We start from the raw sequence: 12,765 nt of genomic DNA on the forward strand, positions 1-12,765 counted from the left end.
GTGCCTCTCCATGGGTGGTTTGGTTTTGTGGGAATCATGCCCGGGGAGTACGATGGGAGGATTTTTGTCTCTGACTCACTTCCAGAGTAATCAGGGTCTCCACTTTGCGACTAAAGGTGGTTTCTTCCTGGGAGGGAAAAGAAGGTAGCCTGGACATGGCATCAGGGTTGCTACTGCAGAGCACGATGCGTGGGATACACCAAATACTCAGGCATTGGGGGTTTTCCTGCCACTCTCTGGAGGTCTCCCTCTTCTGGGTTGACTTGTCCTGTCCCACCAGTAGGCTGTAGCCAACTATTCTTTTTTTTTTTTTGAGACGGAGTTTTGCTCTTGTTGCCCAGGCTGGAGTGCAATGGTGCGATCTCGGCTCACTGCAGCCTCCGCCTCCCAGTTCAAGCGATTCTCCTGCCTCAGCCTCCTGAGTGGCTGGGATTACAGGAGCCCACAACCATGGCTGGCTGATTTTTTAAAAAATTTTAATTTTTAGTAGAGACGGAGTTTCCCCATGTTGGTCAGGCTAGTCTCGAACTCCTGGCCTCAGGTGATCCACTCGCCTTGGCCTCCCATAGTGCTGGGATTGCAGGCATGAGCCACTGCTCCTGGCCTGTATCCAATTAGTCTAATGATTGGATCGTTTCAAAATGCCTGGATTTTCTTTTCCAGTTGGATGGATGGAAGCAAAGTGGATTACGTGTCTTGGGCCACAGGTGAACCCAATTTTGCAAATGAGGATGAAAACTGCGTGACCATGTATTCAAATTCAGGTAGGCAAGTCATGCATGTTGAATTTGCTTTGTGGCGTGGCGTGTCATTCGCCACATCCCTAGACTAAAAGTAGCAAGTTGTGCGCTTACATCAGGCAAGATAAGAAGAGAGAATAAAGGAGAATTCTAATTTTAGCAGCATGACAGTTCAACTTGTAACGAGAATGGATGCTTAAGATTTACACTAGTAAATGACATAGTTAATCTTCTCACTTTTTCCCAAATTAGGAACCATTTTTTTCATGTTCTGATTTGAAAAAACTTATCCAGAATTTGTTTATCTCCTTTATTTCTCTCTAGCTCCTTATTATTCTGCAAAATGGGAATAATGGCAGAATCTATCAATTGTTGAGAAGATAAAATGAAATCATACATCTAAAATACTATGTAGATGCTCGATGTATACAAAGTTTGCTATTGTTAGATTATTATTATTAGCTATTACCATTTAGGTAATATATCTGCAACATCAAGTACATGTTTGGTTCATAGGATGCTCTCTATAAAGTGGAACTATTATTAGTTTAAGTAAAACAGCAAAAGGGTATTGCATGGATACCTCTAGTCACATATAAAAATAAAATTTGATTATAGTCAATAAGTTTTGAGAATTCTTGTAAAATAGAAATATATTTTTTAAAATAATGTTTTAGAACATAAACATATGAATCGAATTTAACTATTTTTCTCTTTGCCAGGGTTTTGGAATGACATTAACTGTGGCTATCCAAATGCCTTCATTTGCCAGCGACATAACAGTAGTATCAATGCTACCACAGTTATGCCTACCACACCCTCGGTCCCATCAGGGTGCAAGGAAGGTTGGAATTTCTACAACAACAAGGTACTAGGGAAATTAGTTGCAATCTTGGCACTGATCATTATGGAGAGTGATGCAAATCTTTCAGCTCAAAGTTAACTTTTGCTAGCCTCATCACTTTAGAAAATTTTTGGCAAGACTAGGTGAAGATTCGAGTGACAAACTCTTTATGGAAATTGAGAGCATACTTGAGATATTATCCACATTGATGTACCCTTTCTCCCAAGGGAGAATAAAACTTTGCCAGGAAAAGTGAGTGGGTCATAAAACTAACAATTTTTTAAATCTCCAGTTGGTGGTGAGAAAATTCTGATTTAGCTATAATCTTCATGAATAATTTTGCTTTTTGTAGAGTAAAGTTGATCATCTTTAGTTAACCCCTATGGTTTTGTTTTTTTTTTTCTGCCCCTCTTCCATCCCAGTGTTTCAAAATCTTTGGATTTTTTGAAGAAGAAAGAAAAAATTGGCAAGAGGCACGAAAAGCTTGTATAGGCTTTGGAGGGAATCTGGTCTCCATACAAAATGAAAAAGAGCAAGGTAGGCAGGCCGTTTTGCAATTAATTGTGCATTTAAATATGGAATTTTGACAGCAAAATGGTAAAATATTGCTGACAGTAACTGACTTTTTGGTTTTCCAGTGTAAAAGCTAAAAAAGTGGAAAAAATCAAATGCTTATTGAAAACTATTTTATTCAATTATAGCACATATTAAGCCGTTTATTTTATATAAAGTCATCACAACTCTAAGAAGCAGGTATTATGACCCCATTTTGTGAGTGGGGAAATGGTGCATAGATAGCTTTGAGTGAAGGAGCTTACCTGTTAAGCAGCAGAGCTGGGACTGAAACCTGGGTTTGTCCAGCTTCCTACCAAATCAGTTTGCTCCCAAAGGGTCAAAGAAGAGTACTTCTAAGAATAAGATGAAAAATTGCGGCTTTCTCATTTATTGCTCTTCTAGTCACTTGATCATATAACTTGTAATGCAACAAAATTGATATTTTAAATGTGAACTTTGAACAAATTTCGATTTTTTTTTGAAACAAGGTCTTACTCTTTTGCCCAGGATTATAACTCACTGCACCCTCGAACTCCTAAGCTCAAGTAATCCTCTTGCCTCAGCCTCCTGAGTAGCTAGGGCAGGCCTGGGCCACAGTGCTCGGCTAATTTTTTTTAAAGTTTTTATTTTTTTTTTTGTAGAGCTAGTGTCTCACTATGTTGCCCAGGCTGGTCTTAAACTCCAACCTCAATCTCCCAAAGTGTTAGGATTACAGGTATGAGCCACCATACCTGGCTTTGAAATATTTCTTGATAAAACATGAAAATAAGCCAGAACTATGAAGGAGAATATTCACCATATCCATAGAGCAGATGGTAAAATTCATGATATTTTTGTCAAAAGAAAGGTACCCACCATTTCTGCATGATCTTTCTGTGGAGGCATCCACTGAAATAGGTATCAGGTTAAATTGTGACTTGCCCTTTGAGGAGGGCATTGACCAACTGCAGGAGATTAAGACTAAACTGATGAAGGGTTTGGAAATCACTGCAAGTGAGTCAGGGTTGAAAGACCCTCAAGTTATACAGCTTGGAAGAGAGGATCTGGACTTTGAAGGATCACCCTGTGTCGCCTCAGATAGAAGACCTGGAACCAATGAGTGACAGTCACAGGGAAATAGATTTAGGCTCAAAATTAGGGGGCCATTTTTACAGAACTGATTGGATAGACTGCTTCATGAGGAAGTTGAAATTTCTAAAGGGCTGTGAAAATGCTTACACTGGAAGATACTCAAATGGATGCTAGAGCATCCTGTGTGTTGGCTGGTATGTAGTATAGAAGATGCTCAACAGTTGTTTGTTGTATATATAACTTTATAAGGACACGGTAGGAGACATATGGACTGAATATTCTGTAAACTCTCTTTTGGTTCTGAGATTCTTTGACTTCTAGAATCATTTGTTTCAAAAATGATATGAGAAAGAAAATAGAAGAAAAACATAGGAAATAAGAAAGGCACTAGAAACATGCAGGGTGCTCTCTCAAAGGTTTATTTGGCTTTGTGAATGCCGCCATGTGCCCTCTGAGAACACATTGTACAATAAATCCCAACCAAGCTTTTACTGAGAACGTTTGACAAGTTGAGCAATTTGTCAGGCACTGAAAGAAAAGGGTCAAACCAAAGCACACAGTACAAGAACATAACATTCACATTTCTCCAACTGGCCTACCCCATTTTGGGCTTAGCTACCCAGCAGAGAAACACAATAATTGATTTCCCCTCTTAACCACAAAGTGCTGATTCCTGGCACAATGAAATTGAAACTGGATAATAGAGATGTGCAGAAGGAAACAATTTGCAGATAAAATAACATTATTCCTGGCAAAACAGGCACACGTCGTTGAATTCTTATTGTGGTTGTTGGCAGAAAAAAAGTGCTGAATCTTGGCAGGTAGAGCTTTCCCATGTTTCATTTCAAGCTGGGGATGAGGCAAAAGTTATGATCTTATTTGGAAAATAAAATAAAACCAAAACAAATATCTACCCATGCTCTTTTCTTTTTAGAGATAGGGTCTCGCTTGATCACCCAGGCTGGAGAGCATTGATGTGATTATAGCTCACTGCAGCCTCCAACTCCTGGGCTCAAGTAATCCTCATGTCTCAGCCTCCCAAGTAGCTGGGACTACAGGTGTGCACCATCATACCTGGCTAATTTTTAAATTTTTTTGTAGAGAGAGGGTCTTGTTTGTTGCCCATGTTGGCTTTAAACTTCTGACCTCAAGTGATCCTCCCATGTTGGCCTCCCAAATTGTTGAGATTACAAGTGTGAGCCACCATATCTAGCTGTACTCATGCTCTTTTTCTTTTCTGAAAAACGTTGGAAGAGTTTTTTTTTTTTTTTAATCCTTAGTTAATTGAGGAAAACAGAAGTCTCTGAGACGGTAGCTGCCTCTTCTACTCTGCAGAAAGAGTAAGCATATAGCAATGGAATTGCTTGAAATTCTATGAAATTGTTTGTTCATGAATACACAGATAATTACATCTCTGCAGATTTCTATTTTGCATTTTCTATAAGTAACCCTGAATGCTTAGTCATTCTATTTCCTATTTATGTTCAGCAGATATGTTTAAGTGTAAATGTTTGCAAATTGTTGTTCAGTAGAGTAGGTACTTGTCAGTCTAGGAGTTAATGGCTCAGGTAGTGGTGTTGGCCCCAGATGGCAGCTGCCATGGGAGGCCTGGAGGTGGGCTGAGGGAAGGGGAGGGGCACAGGTACAATTCAACCTTTTATGTCTCTTGGATGTTTACCACCATCCTCTTGGCCACAGAATTGATAAGCAAGAAGCCATATTCTATAGTCTCATCCAGTGATGTGAGCACTTTATTATTGATTGATTTGTGTAGAGATGGGGTCTCCCTCTGTTGCACAGGCTCAAGTGCAGTGGCACAACCATGGCTGTCTGCAGCCTCGACCTCCTGGGCTGAAGCAATCCTCCTGCCTCAGCGTTTTGAGAAGCTGGGACTACAGGCGCATGCCACCAATGCTTTGTTAATTTTTGTATTTCTTTGTAGAGACAGGGTGTCGCCATGTTGCCCAGGCTGATCTTGAACTCCTGGCCTCAAGCAATCTTGCTGTCTCTGCCTCCCAAAGCACTAGGATTACAAGCACCAGCCACCATCCCCAGCCTCTGATGTGAGCATTTTAGCATCAGGATGGTCCCCTAGATCCAAGCACACTGAGTAGATGGGCAACTGATCTCAGGGATTTCTCCCCCCTCTCCCCAGGAGGAATCTCAATTGGGAAACTTTTGGTTTGGCAATCTGAGATACTGATAATTTGACAGCTATATTAGTCTGTTCTCACGCTACCGTAAAGAGCTGCCCCAGACTGGGTAATTTATAAAGGAAAGAGGTTTAATTGACTCACACATCCACATGGCTGAGGCGGCCTCAGAAAGTTTACAATCATGGTGGAAGGGGAAGCAAACATGTCCTTCTTCACGTGGTGCCAGGAGAGAGAAGTGCAAAGCAAAGCATTAAAAGATAAAACCATCAGCTCCTGTAAGAACTCATCTCATTCACTATCACCAGAACAGAATGGGAGAAACCTCCCCCATGATTCAATTACCTTCACCTACTCCCACCCTTAATACATGGGAATTATTACAATTCCAGGTGGGATTTGGGTGGGAATACAGAGCCAAACCATATCAACAGCCTAATGATTCTTGTTTTGACAGTTTTTATTTTTTCAGAACTGTCTGGGTTAGGAGTCCTTTGTCCCATAGTCATTATATAAATCAGATTATCTTATTTACAGAATCAGGATAGCCGCTAATCCATACGGTGACTTTTTATGAATTAGAAAAAGTTGTGGTTGTAGGCAGCTGCAACCCAGATAGGGGTGCACAGAATGGAGCCCTCGGGCAGGGCGCAACTTGCACAAGTGTCTTCAATGGCCTAGATAAAACCTAGACTTTTATTGTATGAAACTTTTCAAAGTCCAAAGCTCAAGTGACAACACAATGCTGATATTAGAATGTTTGTGTGTTCATGGTAAGTGTTTTTAAGTAACAATGGCACAAGTCACATGCTCAATATTTTGAAATTCATATATTTTGAATATTTTCCATATTTTGAGTATTAACCCTCAAAGTTTAAAATTATTTCATGAAATTTTCTTTCAGCATTTCTTACCTATCACATGAAGGACTCCACTTTCAGTGCCTGGACTGGGCTGAATGATGTCAATTCAGAACACACGTTCCTTTGGACGGATGGACGAGGAGTTCATTACACAAACTGGGGGAAAGGTTACCCTGGTGGAAGAAGAAGTAGTCTTTCTTATGAAGATGTAAATATCAGATTCAGGTCACCTCTCTACACACCATCAGCTTGCACAGGGTTATCATCTTATTGATTACCCTTCCATGAAAGAATCTACCAGAATACTCCTTGATCTAGTTTATGCTTGCAGATTTTACCTATTTCAGACTGAGCTGACTTTGAGGGAGGGAGTATAAATTCAGTTAAAAAATCTTTGGCTTGGGGAAGTGGCAAGAGTGAGAGGTCAGGAAACCCAGTTCCATCCTGAGCCTAACTTGTAGTCAAAAGAAACACTTCAACCTAGAGTTATCAACTTTCTTTGTATCACCTTCCCCTTATCCCTTGTAGCTGTTTTAGTATTTGGGGTGTAGGCCTGGAAGCTACTACTGCTTCTAAAGATCACATCATCATCATCCATCATCATCATCATGATCATGAGCTGATATTTGTAGACTGCTTGTTATGTGCCAGATGCTTTTGTACATTAACCTGGGAGACAGATTGCTACTTTTACTACTTTTATTCTTATATAATTGAACAGCCAACTTATCAACATCAACACCATGTTAGGGATTATAAAAAGTGTAAAGAAATAGACGATTTTGTTTTTACCTTAAAAGTGTGTACACTTAAACTAGACCACAAGTCTTCTATAAGAAGGAAGATAGGAAAGAAATGAACATGTCTAGTGACAGGATCAGCTATAAACACTGTAGTAGCTAAGAAGAAAGAAACTCACTGTGGGATGGGGTGATTTAATCAGTCAACATACATCTATGGTGTCCTATGTGCTAGACACTGTCTGCATGACATGGTGGAGGGAAGAAATATAAAAAAGAATCAACTTTGGGTGTTTCCTTCCTTCCTTCCTTCCTTCCTTCCTTCCTTCCTTCCTTCCTTCCTTCCTTCCTTCATTCCCTCTTCCCTCCCTCCCTCCCTCTCTCCCTCTCCGTCTCCCTCTCCCTCTCCCTCTTTCACTGTCCTTCTTTCACTGTCCCTTTCCCTCTCCCTCTTTCACTCTCTGAGTCTCTCACCCTGTTGCCCAGGCTGGAGTGCAGCCGCATGTTCTTAGCTCACTGCAATCTCCACCTCCCAGGTTCAAAGATTCTCCTGCCTCAGCCTCCCAAGTAGCTGGGATTACAGGTGCCCACCACCATGCCTGACTAATTTTTGCATTTTTAGTAGAGATGGGCTTTTACCATATTGGCCAGGGCGGTCTCCAACTCCTGACTGCAAGTGATCCACCTGCCTTGGCCTCCCAAAGTGCTGGGATTACAGGCATGAGCCACCACGCCCATCCAGGTTTTTGTTTCAAGAAATTTAAAACACAATAATTAGGGGAACTTAGCAAAAGGATGAGAAAGGCCATGTTAGATGGTCAAGGTGGGCAGTCTTCAAGCAAGAGATACATGATGTGTTTGGGCAAATGGAGTGAATGGCTTTGAATACAGCAGGAGTTTTATCCAGAAAAAGAAGTAGGAGTAAGCTTCAAAAGGTGGGAAATAGAATTTAGAGAAATGTAGATGCCCTGTGATGGAGTCTGAACTTTGTCTAATAAGCAACAACAACAACAAAAAAAAAAAACAGTGGAAAAATGACCTGCTCAAAATGGCATTTTTATGACTTAATAATTTGGTAGCTATTTGCCAGGTGAATACATTCTTGTGATGGAGCCAGACAGCAGCCCATAGAGTTGCTCTGTCTGTGAAGTAGCCATTCTTTTGTTTCTTTACTTCTCTAATAACCTTGCTTTTACTCTAGATAAAAAATAACTGGTGGTCAGGAGATCGAGACCATCCTGGCTAACATGGAGAAACCCCGTCTCTACTAAAAATACAAAAAAAATTAGCCGGGCGTGGCGGCGTGTGCCAGTAGTCCCAGTTGCTGGGGAGGCTGAAGCAGGAGAATGGTGTGAACCCGGGAGGCGGAGCTTGCAGTGAGCCGAGATCGCGCCACTGCACTCCAGCCTGGGCTACAGAGTGAGACTCCGCCTCAAAAAAACAAAAAAAAACCAAAAAAAAAACAAAAAACAAAACAAAACAAAAAAAAACTGGTGATGGGTAAATAATTTTCTGTGGAGAAATTCTTTCGTTTTCATGACACCAGTGAGGGCTGAAGACTTACTGAAGAAGTGAAAGTAGAATGGAGCGAGACAGCAGCATTCGCTTAGACAGATTTAATGGATGAGAGGTGAATTTCTTGTAAATCAAAAACATTCATTATTGCACATGTTTTTGTTGTTTTTAGAACATAAAGAAAGGTAGAAACAATAAAAACAAACCAACAAACAAAATCTGTAATCTCACCAATTCAGAAAAACAACACTGCTCATTTTTTGTTGAATTATTCTCCCAGACTTTTTTATAGTGCATATAAACAGGTAAAGTTTATATTTCACAAAAATGGAGTCAAAATACACGTAATGCTTTTTATTTTGTTTTATTTTTTTGAGATGGAGTCTCACACTGTCGCTTAGCTGGAGTGCAATGGCATGATCTCGGCTCACTGCAACCTCCACCTCCCGGGTTCATGTGATTCTCCTGCCCCAGCCTCATAAATAGCTGGGATTACAGGTGCACACCACCACACCTGGCTAATTTTTTTGTACTGTTAGTAGAGATGGGGTTTCACTATGTTGGCCAGACTGGTCTCGAACTCCTGACCTCGTGATCCACCTGCCTTGGCCTCCCAAAGTGCTGGGATTACAGGCGTGAGCCACCACTCCTGGCAATAGTTTTTTTAAAAACAATTTCAGGACTTTAAAATGGAGAGGATTAAATATAGTTAGAAAAAGAGAATGGGAGAGGACTTTTAATATGTGTTTTGTGATGGAGATATGCTTGGATTGTAACAGGTTTTCTGGATCAGGCACTCTGAGCCAGGAAAATGGGGGGTAAAAATAGTTAAGACAGGAAATGGGGTGAATGGAGAACTTTTGAAATGTAAGTTTCAGGTTGCCTGATAGTTGTAGCACATGAGATGAAGACACTGCAGGTTGACAAGATGTCTGTGACAGGAGTGTAGGCTGTGATTCACTGCAGCTTAAGGGATGGGTTAAAGATGTGTTGACTTCACAGTGACATGTCTTTTAAGTACTTTCATTCAGAAAAACTGCCGTCACCTTTTTTTGGTTGTCTTTGTGTATCACTATTAGTGTATTATTATTGACTTAACATTTTCTTTAATTTCTAGGTATTTTGGAATTTTCCAACTGTTACTGATTTATGGTCTAATTTCATTGTGGTCTTAGAGAATAGTTTATGTGTTTTCTATTCTTTTAAATTTGTTAAGGCATGTTTTATGGCTCAGAATATGGTCTATCTTGGTGAATGTTTCATGTGATCTTGAGAATAATATATATTCTACTGTTATTGGATGAAGTAGTTTACAGATGTCAATGAGATCTGGTTGATTGATGGTGCTGTCCGGTTTAACGATGTTCTTACTGATTTTTTGCCTGCTGGATCTGTCTATTTTTGATAGAAGAGTATTGAAGTCTCCGATTCTAATCATGGATTTATCTATTTATCTTTGCAGTTCTATCAGTTCTCACTGTACATATTTTGATGCTTTATTGTTAGCCACATACACAGTAGAGACTGTTATGTCTTCGTGGAGAATTGTCCGCTAGATCATTACGTAATGTTCCTCTTTACCTCTGGTAACTTTCCTTGCCCTATAGTCTGTTCTGTCTGAAATTAATATAGCTGGTCCAGCTTTCTTTTGATTAGTGTTAGCATAGCGTATCTTTCTCTACTTTTCTTCACTTTTAACTTATGTGTATCTTTGTATTTAAAGCGAATTTCTTGTACAAATATATGAGTCTCTGTCTGTTAATTTGTGTAGTTAGACCATTAACATTTAAAATGATTGTTGATATGGCTGGAGTAACATCTATCATATTTGTTATTGTTTTCTGTTTTTATTCTGTATTTCATTTTTTTTGTCTTCCACTCTTTCTTGCCTTCTCTGGTTTTACTTCAATATTTTGTATGATTTTATTTGTTCTCCAATCGTGGCTTACCAATTATACTTTAAGAAAACTTTTTTCTTTTCTTTTTTATTTTTATTATAAATAAAGATGGAGTCTTTCTATGTTACTCAGGCTGGTCTTGAACTCTTGGGCTCAGGCAATCCTCCTACCTTGGCCTCCCAAAGTACTGGGATTACAGGCATGAGCCACCACTCTTGGCCTAAAACAAAAACAAAAACAAACTTTCTTTAGTGGTTGCTCTTGAGTTTGCAGTATACATTTACAACTAATCCAAGTCCTTTTTCAAATAGCACATAAGAAAGCATCTCCTATTTCTTCCTCCTCTCCCATGTAACATTGCTATAATTCATTTCGCTTATCCATAAGCTATTATCACCAAATACATTATCACCAAATACATTGTCATACACTGTTTACATTAGAGTCGTTAGTATATTATTCATAGTTGTTTAACAACAACTACAGTTGTTTGAACAAACTGGTATGTGTTAGATGAATTCAGAATAAGGAAAATGAAAAATTCTATTTTTCTTTCATTTATTCCTCCTCTAGTGCTTTTCATTTATCTATATAGACCTGAGTTTCTGACATATATAATTTTCCTTCTTTTTTCCTTTTAACATTTCTTTCAAGCTAAGTTTACAGGCAACAAATTTTCTTAATGTTTGTTTGTCTGAGAAAGTCTTTTTTTTCTTTTTACTTCTTAAGGATAATTTCACTGGAGACAGAATTCTAGGTTGGTGGGTTTTTTCTTTCAGCACTTTAAATATTGCATTCCACTCTCTTCTTGCTTGCATGGTTTCTGAAAAGGAATCCAATGTAATTAATATTCTTGCTTCTTTATAGATAAGATTTTTTTTTTCGTCTGGCATCTTTCAAGGTTTTCTCTTCATCTTTGATTTTCTGCAGTTTGAGTATGATGTGTTTAGATGTTGTATCTTAGTATTTATCCTGTCTGATGTTCTCTGAGCTTCCTGGATCCGTGATTTGCTGTCAGTTGTTAATTTTGGGAAATTCTAAGTCATTATTGCTTCAAATTATACTTCTTCTGTTCCTTTCTCTCGTTTCCTTGGCCACGCCCAGTGAGCCTATCAGAGATAGTCTTCATTTCCGTTAAGGTGTTTTTGATTTCTAGAATTTCCTTTTGATCCTTTCTTTGCATTTTCATCTCTCTGCTTACGTTACCTACCCAGTCTTGCTTGTTGTCCACTTTTTACATTAGAGCCCTTAGCATATTATTCATAGTTGTTTAAATTTTTGATAATTCCACTATCTTTGTCACATCTGAGTCTGCTTATTATGCTTGCTCTTCGCTTCAAACTGTGCGTGTGTTTTTAAAAAATCTTTTAGTGTGTCTTATATTTTTATGTTGAAAGCTGGGTATGTATTATAGTGCAGGAGTCTGCAACCCACGGGCCGCAGATGGGTACCAATCCATGGCCTGTCAGGAACTGAGCCTCACAGCAGGAGGCAAGCGGCAGGCGAGTGAGCGAAGCTTCATCTGTATTTACAGCCACGCCCCCTCACTCGCATCACTGTCTGAGCTCCGCCTCCTGTCAAATCAGCAGTGGCATTAGATTCTCATAGAAACGTGAACCCTATTGTGAACTGTGCATGCGTGGAATCTAGGTTACGCGCTCCTTATGAGAATCTAATGTCTGATGATCTGTCACCGTCTCCCATTACCCCCAGATGGGACCATCTAGGTGCAGGAAAACAAGCTCAGGGCTCCTACTGATTCTATGTGATGGTGAGTTGTATCACTATCTTTATTTATTTATTTATTTATTTATTTATTTTTGAGACGGAGTCTTGCTCTGTTGCCCAGGCTGGAGTGCAGTGGCACGATCTCGGGTCACTGAAAGCTCCGCCTCCCGGGTTCCCGCCATTCTCCTGCCTCAGCCTCCCGAGTAGCTGGGACTACAGGTGCCCGCCACCATGCCCGGCTAATTTTTTGTATTTTTACTAGAGACGGGGTTTCACTGTGTTAGGCAGGATGGTCTCGATCTCCTGACCTCGTGATCTGCCCGCCTCGGCCTCCCGAAGTGCTGGGATTACAGGCGTGAGCCACTGTGCCCGGCCCTCATTATTTTATTACATATTACAACGTAATGATAACAGCAATAAAGTGTACAGTAAGCGTAATACGCTTAAATTGTCTTGAAACCACCCTCCACCCCAGTCTGTGGAAAGTTTGTCTTCCATGAAACTGGTCCCTGGTGCCAAAAAGGTTGGGAACTGCTGATGTAGTGGATAAAGGGAACAGAGGTAAATAGACATTTAGTGTGAGGTTTTATGTTTATTTAGCTACGAGTTAGGCTGTGCTTGCTGTTTGCTGTCACTTTAGGTGTCAGAGGTTAAACTC

The 12,765-nt window shown here is 39.9% G+C and overlaps 1 protein-coding gene across 2 annotated transcripts in view; it reads left to right on the plus strand.

Moving 5' to 3' along the window:
• Positions 1–12,765, plus strand: part of MRC1 (mannose receptor C-type 1) — a 103,477-nt gene that overhangs the window by 71,299 nt on the left and 19,413 nt on the right. For both annotated transcript variants that reach the window (XM_063610096.1, XM_055296683.2), the window contains exons 19-22: positions 664–764; positions 1,463–1,608; positions 2,007–2,121; positions 6,268–6,434. In XM_063610096.1, the coding sequence (XP_063466166.1) occupies positions 664–764; positions 1,463–1,608; positions 2,007–2,121; positions 6,268–6,434 (529 nt within the window). The remainder of the gene's footprint in view (positions 1–663; positions 765–1,462; positions 1,609–2,006; positions 2,122–6,267; positions 6,435–12,765) is intronic.

Source organism: Symphalangus syndactylus, chromosome 10, assembly GCF_028878055.3.
Source record: "Symphalangus syndactylus isolate Jambi chromosome 10, NHGRI_mSymSyn1-v2.1_pri, whole genome shotgun sequence".
In the NCBI taxonomy this organism is placed as follows: Eukaryota; Metazoa; Chordata; class Mammalia; order Primates; family Hylobatidae; genus Symphalangus; species Symphalangus syndactylus.